This window comes from Salvelinus fontinalis, unplaced genomic scaffold (genome assembly GCF_029448725.1).
Source record: "Salvelinus fontinalis isolate EN_2023a unplaced genomic scaffold, ASM2944872v1 scaffold_0018, whole genome shotgun sequence".
Lineage (NCBI taxonomy): Eukaryota > Metazoa > Chordata > Actinopteri > Salmoniformes > Salmonidae > Salvelinus > Salvelinus fontinalis.
Window position 1 is genome coordinate 547,532 of NW_026600227.1, and position 12,469 is coordinate 560,000.

Consider the following 12,469-nt stretch of genomic DNA (forward strand, 5'->3'; position numbering starts at 1 on the left):
AGATATTGATAAGTGTATGGTGTCTCCTCCAGATATTGATGAGTGTATGGTGTCTCCTCTCCTCCAGATATTGATGAGTGTATGGTGTCTCCTCTCCTCCAGATATTGATGAGTGTATGGTGTCTCCTCTCCTCCAGATATTGATGAGTGTATGGTGTCTCCTCTCCTCCAGATATTGATGAGTGTATGGTGTCTCCTCTCCTCCAGATATTGATGAGTGTATGGTGTCTCCTCTCCTCTCCTCCAGATATTGATGAGTGTATGGTGTCTCCTCTCCTCTCCTCCAGATATTGATGAGTGTATGGTGTCTCCTCTCCTCCAGATATTGATGAGTGTATGGTGTCTCCTCTCCTCCAGATATTGATGAGTGTATGGTGTCTCCTCTCCTCTCCTCCAGATATTGATGAGTGTATGGTGTCTCCTCTCCTCTCCTCCAGATATTGATGAGTGTATGGTGTCTCCTCTCCTCTCCTCCAGATATTGATGAGTGTATGGTGTCTCCTCTCCTCCAGATATTGATGAGTGTATGGTGTCTCCTCTCCTCTCCTCCAGATATTGATGAGTGTATGGTGTCTCCTCTCCTCTCCTCCAGATATTGATGAGTGTATGGTGTCTCCTCTCCTCTCCTCCAGATATTGATGAGTGTATGGTGCGCAGCCACAACTGTGGTCAACGGTTTGAGTGTGAGAACACTGAGGGCTCCTTCCTGTGTAACCCTAAGCAGAGATGTCTCACCGGCTTCACCCAGGACTCACATGGAAACTGCATTGGTAAGCCTTCACATCTTTGATTCAGGGTCAGAAGCCTGCTATTCTCCTAATGGTTGAGATTATGTGTTGGTTCTTGGGGATTTGATCCTAGATGTGTGGTTAGGGGCAACAGAGATCTCTCACCGGCTTCACCCAGGGCACATGGAAACTGAACCGGTGAGAGAGACCTCTAATGACCCCAAGTGGACATACAGTGAACTGCATTAACACATGTTCTCTAGGCTTCTCTGTGTCTGTTGGATTGAACCCCCCCCTCCCCCCCCACCCCCCCCTCTCTCCCCACCCTCCCCCCTCTCTCCCCACCCTCCCCCCCCACTCCCCCCCCTCTCTCCCCACCCTCCCCCCTCTCTCCCCACCCTCCCCCCTCTCTCCCCAACCTCCCCCCTCTCTCCTCACCCTGCCTGTCTCTCCCCACCCTCCCCCCTCTCTCCTCACCCTGCCTGTCTCTCCCCAACCTCCCCCCTCTCTCCTCACCCTGCCTGTCTCTCCCCAACCTCCCCCTCTCTCCCCACCCTGCCTGTCTCTCCCCACCCTCCCCCCTCTCTCCCCACCCTGCCTGTCTCTCCCCACCCTCCCCCCTCTCTCCCCACCCTGCCTGTCTCTCCCCACCCTCCCCCCTCTCTCCCCACCCCCCCTCTCTCCCCACCCTGCCTGTCTCTCCCCACCCTGCCTGTCTCTCCCCACCCTCCCCCCTCTCTCCCCACCCTCCCCCCTCTCTCCCCACCCTCCCCCCTCTCTCCCCACCCTCCCCCCTCTCTCCCCTCACTCTCTCCCCACCCTCACTCTCTCCCCACCCTCACTCTCTCCCCACCCTCACTCTCTCCCCACCCTCACTCTCTCCCCACCCTCCCCCCTCTCTCCCCACCCTGCCTGTCTCTCCCCCCCCCCCTCTCTCCCCACCCTCCCTCTCTCTACCCACCCTCATTTTCTCTCTATCACCCTCTCTCTCCCACCCTCCCACCCTCCCTCTCTCTTCATCTCCCTCTCTCTATCCCCTCCCTCCCTCCTCTCTCCCTCCCTCCCTCCCTCCTCTCTCTCTCTTCATCTCCCTCTCTCTCCTCACCTTCCCTCCCTCCCTCCCTCCCTCCCTCCCTCCCTCCCTCCCTCCCTCCCTCCCTCCCTCCCTCTCTCTCTCTTCATCTCCCTCTCTCTATCCCCTCCCTCCCTCTCTCCCTCCCTCCCTCCCTCCCTCCCTCCCTCCCTCCTCTCTCTCTCCCTCCCTCCTCTCTCTCTCCCTCCCTCCCTCCCTCATCTCCCTCTCTCTATCCCCTCCCTCCCTCTCTCCCTCCCTCCCTCCTCTCTCCCTCCCTCCCTCCCTCCCTCCCTCCTCTCTCCCTCCCTCCCTCCCTCCCTCCTCTCTCTCTCTCTTCATCTCCCTCCCTCCCTCCCTCCTCTCTCTCTCCCTCCCTCCTCTCTCTCTCCCTCCCTCCCTCCCTCCCTCCCTCCCTCCCTCCCTCTCTCCATCTCCCTCTCTCTTCATCTCCCTCCCTCCCTCCCTCCCTCCCTCCCTCCTCTCTCTCTCCATCTCCCTCTCTCCCTCCAGATATTAATGAGTGCAGTAGGCTCTCTGATCCATGCAGTGCTGGTTTTCACTGTATCAACACTGTGGGCTCCTATACCTGTCAGAGGAAGGTTATCCTGTGTAGTCAGGGATACCACTCCAGCCCTGATGGAACACGCTGCATCGGTAAGTTATGTTGTGGTGAGTTGTGGTGAGTTGTGGTGAGTTGAGGTGTGTGATTGGTGAGTGGTGTGGTGAGTTGTGGTGAGTTGAGGTGTGTGATTGGTGCGTGGTGTCACCAACCGGTCGATCACCAAACATTTCTGTAAAAAACAATAAAGCCTTGCTATTTCTGTTATTTGTTTCGTGCTGTTGGCGGTAGGTGCACTTGATTCAACAGCCCTGTTGGTGGGAGGTGCACTTGATTCAGAGCTGGTCATGGGTGCACCTCAGACACGCTCAAGGTCATAAACGATATCTTAACCGCTATCGATAGGAAACAGTACTGTGCAGCCATATTCATTGACCTGGCCAAGGCTTTTGACTCTGTCAATCACTACATTCTTATCGGCAGACTCGACAGCCTTGGTTTCTCTAATGATTGCCTCGCCTGGTTCACCAACTACTTCTCTGATCGAGTTCAGTGTGTCAAATCGGAGGGTCTGTTGTCCGGACCTCTGGCAGTCTCTATGGGGGTGCCACAGGGTTCAATTCTTGGACCGACTCTCTTCTCTGTATACATCAATGATGTCGCTCTTGCTGCTGGTGAGTCTCTGATCCACCTCTACGCAGACGACACTATTCTGTATACTTCTGGCCCTTCTCTTGACACTGTGTTAACAACCCTCCAGGCGAGCTTCAATGCCATACAACTCTCCTTCCGTGGCCTCCAATTGCTCTTAAATACAAGTAAAACTAAATGCATGCTCTTCAACCGATCGCTGCCCGCACCTGCCCACCCGTCCAACATCACTACTCTGGACGGTTCTGACTTAGAATATGTGGACAACTACAAATACCTAGGTGTCTGGTTAGACTGTAAACTCTCCTTCCAGACTCACATCAAGCATCTCCAATCCAAAGTTAAATATAGAATCGGCTTCCTATTCCGCAACAAAGCATCCTTCACTCATGCTGCCAAACATACCCTTGTAAAACTGACCATCCTACCAATCCTCGACTTCGGTGATGTCATTTACAAAATAGCCTCCAAAACCCTACTCAATAAATTGGATGCAGTCTATCACAGTGCCATCCGTTTTGTCACCAAAGCCCCATATACTACCCACCACTGCGACCTGTACGCTCTCGTTGGCTGGCCCTCGCTTCACACTCGTCGCCAAACCCACTGGTTCCAGGTCATCTACAAGACCCTGCTAGGTAAAGTCCCGCCTTATCTCAGCTCGCTGGTCACCATAGCAGCACCTACCTGTAGCACGCGCTCCAGCAGGTATATCTCTCTGGTCACCCCCAAAACCAATTCTTCCTTTGGCCGCCTCTCCTTTCAGTTCTCTGCTGCCAATGACTGGAACGAACTACAAAAATCTCTGAAACTGGAAACACTTATCTTCCTCACTAGCTTTAAGCACCAGCTGTCAGAGCAGCTCATAGATTACTGCACCTGTACATAACCCATCTACAATTTAGCCCAAACAACTACCTCTTTACCTACTGTATTTATTTATTTTGCTCCTTTGCACCCCATTATTTCTATCTCTACTTTGCACATTCTTCCACTGCAAACCAACCATTGCAGTGTTATTTTTTATTTGCTATATTGTATTTACTTCGCCACCATGGCCTTTTTATATTTTTATTTATTTATATATATATATATTTTGTTTGCCTTCACCTTTACAATTGGCTCATTCATCCCCCTCCTCTCCCCTGTAACTATTCCCCAGGTCGTTGCTGCAAATGAGAACGTGTTCTCAGTCAACTTACCTGGTAAAATAACGGTAAAATAAAAATTAAATAAAACCTCCCTTATCTCACCTCACTTGCTCATATTGTATATAGACTTATTTTTCACTGTATTATTGACTGTATGTTTGTTTTACTCCATGTGTAACTCTGTGTTGTATGTGTCGAACTGCTTTGCTTTATCTTGGCCAGGTCGCAATTGTAAATGAGAACGTGTTCTCAACTAGCCTACCTGGTTAAATAAAGGTGAAATAAAATAAAATAAAAATAAAAATTCAACAGCCCTGTTGGTGGTAGGTGCACTTGATTCAACAGCCCTGTTGGTGGTAGGTGCACTTGATTCAACAGCCCTGTTGGTGGTAGGTGCACTTGATTCAACAGCCCTGTTGGTGGTAGGTGCACTTGATTCAACAGCCCTGTTGGTGGTAGGTGCACTTGATTCAACAGCCCTGTTGGTGGTAGGTGCACTTGATTCAACAAGTGACTGTGAAGAGACCTCTGGTGGCATGTCTTGAGGGGTCTGCATGGGTGTCTGAGCTGTGTGCCAGTAGTTTAGACAGACAGCTCGGTGCATTCAACATGTCAATACCTCTCACAAATACAAGTAGTGATGACGTCAATATATCCTCCAGTTTGAGCCAGGAGAGACTGACATGCATATTATTAATATTAGCTCTCTGTGTACATCCAAGGGCCAGCCGTGCTGCCCTGTTCTGAGCCAATTGCAATTTTCACAAGTCCCTCTTTGTGGCACCTGACCACACGACTGAACAGTAGTCAAGGTGCGACAAAACTACACCATTTTAAAGATACAACGAAAGCAAACCAAACGATTATGTTAGCCTGTCTAGGATGAGTGTGCCGCTAGCGGCACTCCCCCCCCACCCCCACTGAAAAACCAGTGCCGCGAAATTCAAAAAAAATATTTTTTTAAAATATTTAACTTTCACACATTAAAGTCCAATACAGCTAATGAAAGACACAGATCTTGTGAATCCAGTCAACATGTCCGATTTTTAAAATGTTTTACAGGGAAGACACAATATGTAAAGATGTACATCTATTACCTAAAAACACATTAGCATAATCCACCATCTTTTATTTGTCCAACACCAGTAGCTATCACCAATTCGGCTAAACTAAGATATTTATAGCCCCTAACCAAGAAAAAAACTCATTAGATGACAGTCTGATAACATATTTATGGTATGGGATAGGTTTTGTTAGAAAAAAGTGCATATTTCAGGTAGATGGCATAGGTTACAATTGCACCCACCGTCACAAATGGAAAAGAAAAACTACTTAGAGCAACGTGTTTACCTACTTACTAATCATCAAACATTTCGTAAAAATACACAGCATACACGAATCGAAAGACACAGATCCTGTGAATACAGACAATATTTCAGATTTTCTAAGTGTCTTACAGCGAAAACACAATAAATCGTTATATTAGCATAGCACATAGCACATAGCAGCCCAGCATTGATTCTAGCCAAAGTGAGCGATAACGTCAACATCGCCAAAATATATTAATTTTTTCACTAACCTTCTCAGAATTCTTCAGATGACACTCCTGTAACATCATATTACACAATCCATATAGAGTTTGATCGAAAATGTTTATATTTAGCCACCAAAATCATGGTTAGACAATGTGAAATGTAGCTCAGCTGGTCAGAAAATGTCCTTGCGCCACTTAGACAGTGATCTACTCTTATACATAAATACTCATAAACGTGACTAAAAAATATAGGGTGGACAGGGATTGATAGACAATTTAATTCTTAATACAATTGCGGAATTACATTTTTTAATTTATCCTTACTTTTCAATACAGTTTGCGCCAAGCGAAGCTACGTCAAAAAACATGGCGTCCTAAGCCACTAAAATTTTTCGACAAACACGATTTATCATAATAAAAATGTCCTACTTTGAGCTATTCTTCCATCAGTATCTTGGGCAAAGGATCCTTTCTTGGGAGTAATCGTCTTTTGGTGGAAAGCTGTGCTCTTGCCATGTGGAAATGCCAACTGCGTTCGGGATGAACTGGAAGCGTGCCCAGCTATTCACAGCGTTAAAGAAATAAATGTCCCAAAATCGCACTAAACGGATATAAATTGCTATAAAACGCTTTAAATTAACTACCTTATGATGTTTTTAACTCCTATAACGAGTAAAAACATGACCGGAAAAATATAACAGGCTAAACTAACGCTTGGAAAAATAGCAGGTCGATGTCCTCCACGCGCATTACGCAGCTGCAAAGGAGCTCCTACCTACAGGGTTTTTTTATTTATAGGGCCTGTGAACGCGCAATCGACCCCATTCAAATCGTCATCACGTAAAGGCATCCAGGGGAAGACGTAAGCAGTGTCCGTATACTCATAGCAATAACAGTGCCCTTTTAACTGACTCCAGATCAGGGGCCAAAATTTCTGAAATCTGACTCCATGTCAGGGAAATTGCTGTAGAATGGGCTCTGTTCACAGAATAACACAGCCATTTTTTCCAGACAAAAAGACCTAACATTTGTGGTGCTTTCGCTGTAAAGCCTTTTTGAAATCAGACACTGTGGCTGGATTAACGAGAATTTTATCTTTAAATAGGTGTAACATACTTGTATGTTTGAGGAATTTTAATTATGGGATTTCTTTTGTTTTGAATTTGGCGCCCTGCACTTTCACTGGCTGTTGGCGAGGTGGGACACTACCGTCCCGAATATCCCAGAGAGGTTAAATCACCCGTTTGGCGAAGTAGGCTGTGATTCGATGATAAATTAACAGGCACCGCATCGATTATATGCAACGCAGGACAACCTAGATAAATTAGTAATATCATCAACCTCAGTCGACCTCTAGTGATGCTAGTCGGGCGGGCAGGTGCGGGCAGCGATCGGTTGAAAAGCATGCATTTAGTTTTACTAGCATTTAAGAGCAGTTGGAGGCCACAGAAGGAGTGTTGTATGGCGTTGAAACTCGTTTGGAGGTTTGTTAACCTGTTTGGGGTGCAAGCCCGACCTCGGACCAAAAATGACAACAGCTGCAGAGCGCGAAATTCAAAATCTATTTTTTAAAAATATTTAACTTTTACACATTAACAAGTCCAATACAGCATTTGAAAGATAAACATCTTGTCAATCCAGCCAACATGTCCGATTTTTTAAATGTTTTACAGAGAAAACACCACATATATTTATGTTAGCTCACCACCAAATACAAAAGTGGACAGACACGTATGAATTATGATTATGAAGTATGAATTATGATTGAAGTAGCATGCACAACCAACCGAAATAAACTAAAACCAACCTAAAGAGCCCAGAAAAAACGACCTCAGATGACAGTCATATAACATGTTACACAATAAATCTATGTTTTGTTCATAAAAAGTGCATATTTTAGCTATAAATCTGTTTTACATTGATGCTACCCAAAAATGCTAACACATAGCTAGAGTCTGAATCCAGCCGGGAGTAGCCAGAGAAAATACATACACCAACGTCGGCTACTAATTACACCTCATAAAACATTTCAGAAAAACATATGGTGGATAACTAATGAAAGACAGATATCTTGTGAATACAGACAACATTTCCGATTTTTGAAGTGTTTTACAGCGAAAACACAATATATCGTTATATTAGCTAACATCATAAGCTAGCATAAGGCAGCATTGATTCTAGTCAAGCGCTAGCCTAGCATAGTTAGCAGCGTTAGCATTCAACAGTTCGACATATATATGAAAAAGCATCCCAAATTGGGTCTTATCTTTCTTGGTACTCCATCAGAATGTTGTAACGGGGTCCAATGTCCAGTAGAGTCTTTAGTTGGGTTCCAGAACGAAGGATTCCCCTCTTTGGTTAGCTAGCACGGTAGCATTGCTGCGCCAGAAAGCGTTTCTTCAAAAAATTCTTCCGTCGTTTCACATCTAAAGTCCAGAATAAATTGCAATAATATAATTAAAGTATATTGAAAAAACAACCTTTAGGATGATTTTGTGACATGTAGCAAATAATATCGTAGTCAGGCATCATATTCAAAGTTACCTACCTTGTTCCAGAAGCCGAGATCAAATTATCCTTCGCGCCCGGATTTTTATTTTAACTGCGCATGTCTCACAAGAAGTTCTGTTATTCAGTCCAGGGACGAGATATTCGACCCCTTTCAATTCTCACTTCCGCATTACAGTCTGAGGTACGCCTCTGACGTGTCCCTATGGTCCTAAGTCAAATGGCCTTTTATAGAGAAGGTCTTAAAGAGACACATCGCATTTTGGGAAACTCAATTCGGCTGGGAAAATGGCTGTAAAAATATTTCTGTTTGACTTAGAGAAACAATTCAAACCTTTTTAGAAACTACAGACTGTTATCTATCCAACAGTAGTAAATATATGCATATTGGAAAATAAAAAGTTTCTTAGGAGGCCGTTTGAAAATGTGCACACATTTTCCAGTTTTTTCAATATTCAGCGTGCAGCCATAACAGGTTTTAACACAGTGTCCAAAGAAGGGCCTGAAGTATACAGAACGGTGTCGTCTGAGTAGAGGTGGATCAGGGAATCACCCGCAGCAAGAGCGACATCGTTGCTAAATACAGAGAAAAGAGTCGTCCCTCCGATTGAACCCTGTGGCACCCCCATAGAGACTGCCAGAGGTCCGGACAACATGCCCTCCGATTTGACACACTGAACTCTATCGGAGAAGTAGTTGGTGAACCAGACGAGGCAGTCATTAGAGAAACCAAGGCTGTTGAGTCTGCCGATAAGAATACGGTGATTGCCAGAGTCGAAAGCCTTGGTCAGGTCGATGAAGACGGCTGCACAGCACTGTCTTTTATCGATGGTGGTTATGATATCGTTTAGGACCTTGAGCGTGGCTGAGGTGCACCCGTGACCAGCTCGGAAACCAGATTGCACAGCGGAGAAGGTACGGTGGGATTTGAAATGGCCACTGATCTGTTTGTTAACTTGGCTTTTAAAGACTTTAGAAAGGCAGGGCAGGATGGATATAGGTCTATAACAGTTTGGGTCTAGAGTGCCAGCCCCTTTGAAGAGGGGAATGACCGAGGCAGCTTTCCAATCTTTCCAATCATATTGTTTGTGTGTTCAGGACTACCCTCATGGTGTTTTAGCATGACGTTGATATTTGACCAGTCATTCACGCCTTCCTTTATTACTTTGTAGTCTTTTATAGAAAAGAGCTTACAGCAGAAACAAAACAACAATACCCATTGTTTTTGATTGAGAATGAAAGTTTTTCCCCATTTGACAGCTGTCTCTGTAATAAGCCTGAATGGAAACCTCTTCTAGACTTGTCTTTAGGGTAAGAAAAATCCAGTCCTGGTTTGAATGGACCTCTAACTCAGTCCTCATGAAGTCTGTGAAGACTGGGGGCCAATCTGCTGGGTCATTTGGTGGAGCAGCAACTGTTCTATTAGGGTCTGATCTGCTGGTATCTGAGGCTGCCTGTACTTCACCTGGGTCTGTGTTAGTACTGGCTGAGGCTGTCTGTACTGGGTCTGTGTTAGTACTGGCTGAGGCTGTCTGTACTGGGTCTGTGTTAGTACTGGCTGAGGCTATCTGTACTGGGTCTGTGTTAGTACTGGCTGAGGCTGCCTGTACTGGGTCTGTGTTAGTACTGGCTGAGGCTGTCTGTACTGGGTCTGTGTTAGTACTGGCTGAGGCTGCCTGTACTGGGTCTGTGTTAGTACTGGCTGAGGCTGTCTGTACTGGGTCTGTGTTAGTACTGGCTGAGGCTGTCTGTACTGGGTCTGTGTTAGTACTGGCTGAGGCTGTCTGTACTGGGTCTGTGTTAGTACTGGCTGAGGCTGCCTGTACTGGGTCTGTGTTAGTACTGGCTGAGGCTGCCTGTACTTCACCTGGGTCTGTGTTAGTACTGGCTGAGGCTGTCTGTACTGGGTCTGGGTCTGTGTTAGTACTGGCTGAGGCTGTCTGTACTGGGTCTGTGTTAGTACTGGCTGAGGCTGCCTGTACTTCACCTGGGTCTGTGTTAGTACTGGCTGAGGCTGTCTGTACTGGGTCTGTGTTAGTACTGGCTGAGGCTGTCTGTACTGGGTCTGTGTTAGTACTGGCTGAGGCTGTCTGTACTGGGTCTGGGTCTGTGTTAGTACTGGCTGAGGCTGTCTGTACTGGGTCTGTGTTAGTACTGACTGAGGCTGCCTGTACTATACCTGGGTCTGTGTTAGTACTGGCTGAGGCTGTCTGTACTGGGTCTGGGTCTGTGTTAGTACTGGCTGAGGCTGTCTGTACTGGGTCTGTGTTAGTACTGGCTGAGGCTGCCTGTACTTCACCTGGGTCTGTGTTAGTACTGGCTGAGGCTGTCTGTACTGGGTCTGTGTTAGTACTGGCTGAGGCTGTCTGTACTGGGTCTGTGTTAGTACTGGCTGAGGCTGTCTGTACTGGGTCTGGGTCTGTGTTAGTACTGGCTGAGGCTGTCTGTACTGGGTCTGTGTTAGTACTGACTGAGGCTGCCTGTACTATACCTGGGTCTGTGTTAGTACTGGCTGAGGCTGTCTGTACTGGGTCTGTGTTAGTACTGGCTGAGGCTGTCTGTACTGGGTCTCTGTTAGTACTGGCTGAGGCTGTCTGTACTGGGTCTGTGTTAGTATTGGCTGAGGCTGTCTGTACTGGGTCTGTGTTAGTACTGGCTGAGGCTGTCTGTACTGGGTCTGTGTTAGTACTGGCTGAGGCTGTCTGTACTGGTTCTGTGTTAGTACTGGCTGAGGCTGCCTGTACTGGGTCTGGGTCTGGGTCTGGGTCTGTGCTAGTACTGGCTGAGGCTGTCTGTACTGGGTCTGTGTTAGTACTGGCTGAGGCTGCCTGTACTTCACCTGGGTCTGTGTTAGTACTGGCTGAGGCTGTCTGTACTGGGTCTGTGTTAGTACTGGCTGAGGCTGTCTGTACTGGGTCTGTGTTAGTACTGACTGAGGCTGTCTGTACTGGGTCTGTGTTAGTACTGGCTGAGGCTGTCTGTACTGGGTCTCTGTTAGTACTGGCTGAGGCTGTCTGTACTGGGTCTGTGTTAGTACTGGCTGAGGCTGTCTGTACTGGGTCTGTGTTAGTACTGGCTGAGGCTGTCTGTACTGGGTCTGTGTTAGTACTGGCTGAGGCTGTCTGTACTGGGTCTGTGTTAGTACTGGCTGAGGCTGTCTGTACTGGGTCTGTGTTAGTACTGGCTGAGGCTGTCTGTACTGGGTCTGTGTTAGTACTGGCTGAGGCTGTCTGTACTGGGTCTGTGTTAGTACTGGCTGAGGCTGTCTGTACTGGGTCTGTGTTAGTATTGGCAAAAAATACCTTTTGATAAATAAAATGTATGTTTACGTTCAGATGCCTCTCCTGTGAAGTAGTGACGCGTGACATAAGACGAGTGTCATGTAATTTCTAAATGGTCAGAGAAGAACAACATTGGCAGGGCATTTCAAGTATAGCCAATATGCAGTGATAATGTAGTGAGCCTACAGCCTACTGAGTATAGCCAATATGCAGTGATACTGTAGTGAGCCTACAGCCTACTGAGTATAGCCAATATGCAGTGATAATGTAGTGAGCCTACAGCCTACTGAGTATAGCCAATATGCAGTGATAATGTAGTGAGCCTACAGCCTACTGAGTATAGCCAATATGCAGTGATAATGTAGTGAGCCTACAGCCTACTGAGTATAGCCAATATGCAGTGATAATGTAGTGAGCCTACAGCCTACTGAGTATAGCCAATATGCAGTGATAATGTAGTGAGCCTACAGCCTACTGAGTATAGCCAATATGCAGTGATAATGTAGTGAGCCTACAGCCTACTGAGTATAGCCAATATGCAGTGATAATGTAGTGAGCCTACAGCCTACTGAGTATAGCCAATATGCAGTGATAATGTAGTGAGCCTACAGCCTACTGAGTATAGCCAATATGCAGTGATAATGTAGTGAGCCTACAGCCTACTGAGTATAGCCAATATGCAGTGATACTGTATTGGGTCTATAGCCTACTGCACAAACCTCATTGCTACAGAACTGTTTTTAATTGGTTAATGTTGCAAAGGCTTACATTTTTGAAGTCATGTTAATAATAAAATATCAGAGAGGAAGATCTCGGCATTTTGAGTCAGAAAAGGTTGGTGACCATAAACAGACCTGGCTCTCGAGAGAAAAGGTGGAAACCAAGCTTCACTTTCTAACCTCCTGCTAAATGTATGACCATTTTAGAGAGACACGCATTTCCCTCAGACTACACAGATCCACAAAGAATACAAAATAATAAA

The 12,469-nt window shown here is 46.5% G+C and overlaps 1 protein-coding gene across 1 annotated transcript in view; it reads left to right on the forward strand.

Moving 5' to 3' along the window:
- The window catches only part of LOC129842156 (fibulin-2-like), an 88,496-nt gene that overhangs the window by 61,583 nt on the left and 14,444 nt on the right, over positions 1–12,469 (forward strand). Inside the window, exons 8-9 of the mRNA XM_055910571.1 lie at positions 633–770; positions 2,314–2,457. Of these exons, the coding sequence (XP_055766546.1) occupies positions 633–770; positions 2,314–2,457 (282 nt within the window). The remainder of the gene's footprint in view (positions 1–632; positions 771–2,313; positions 2,458–12,469) is intronic.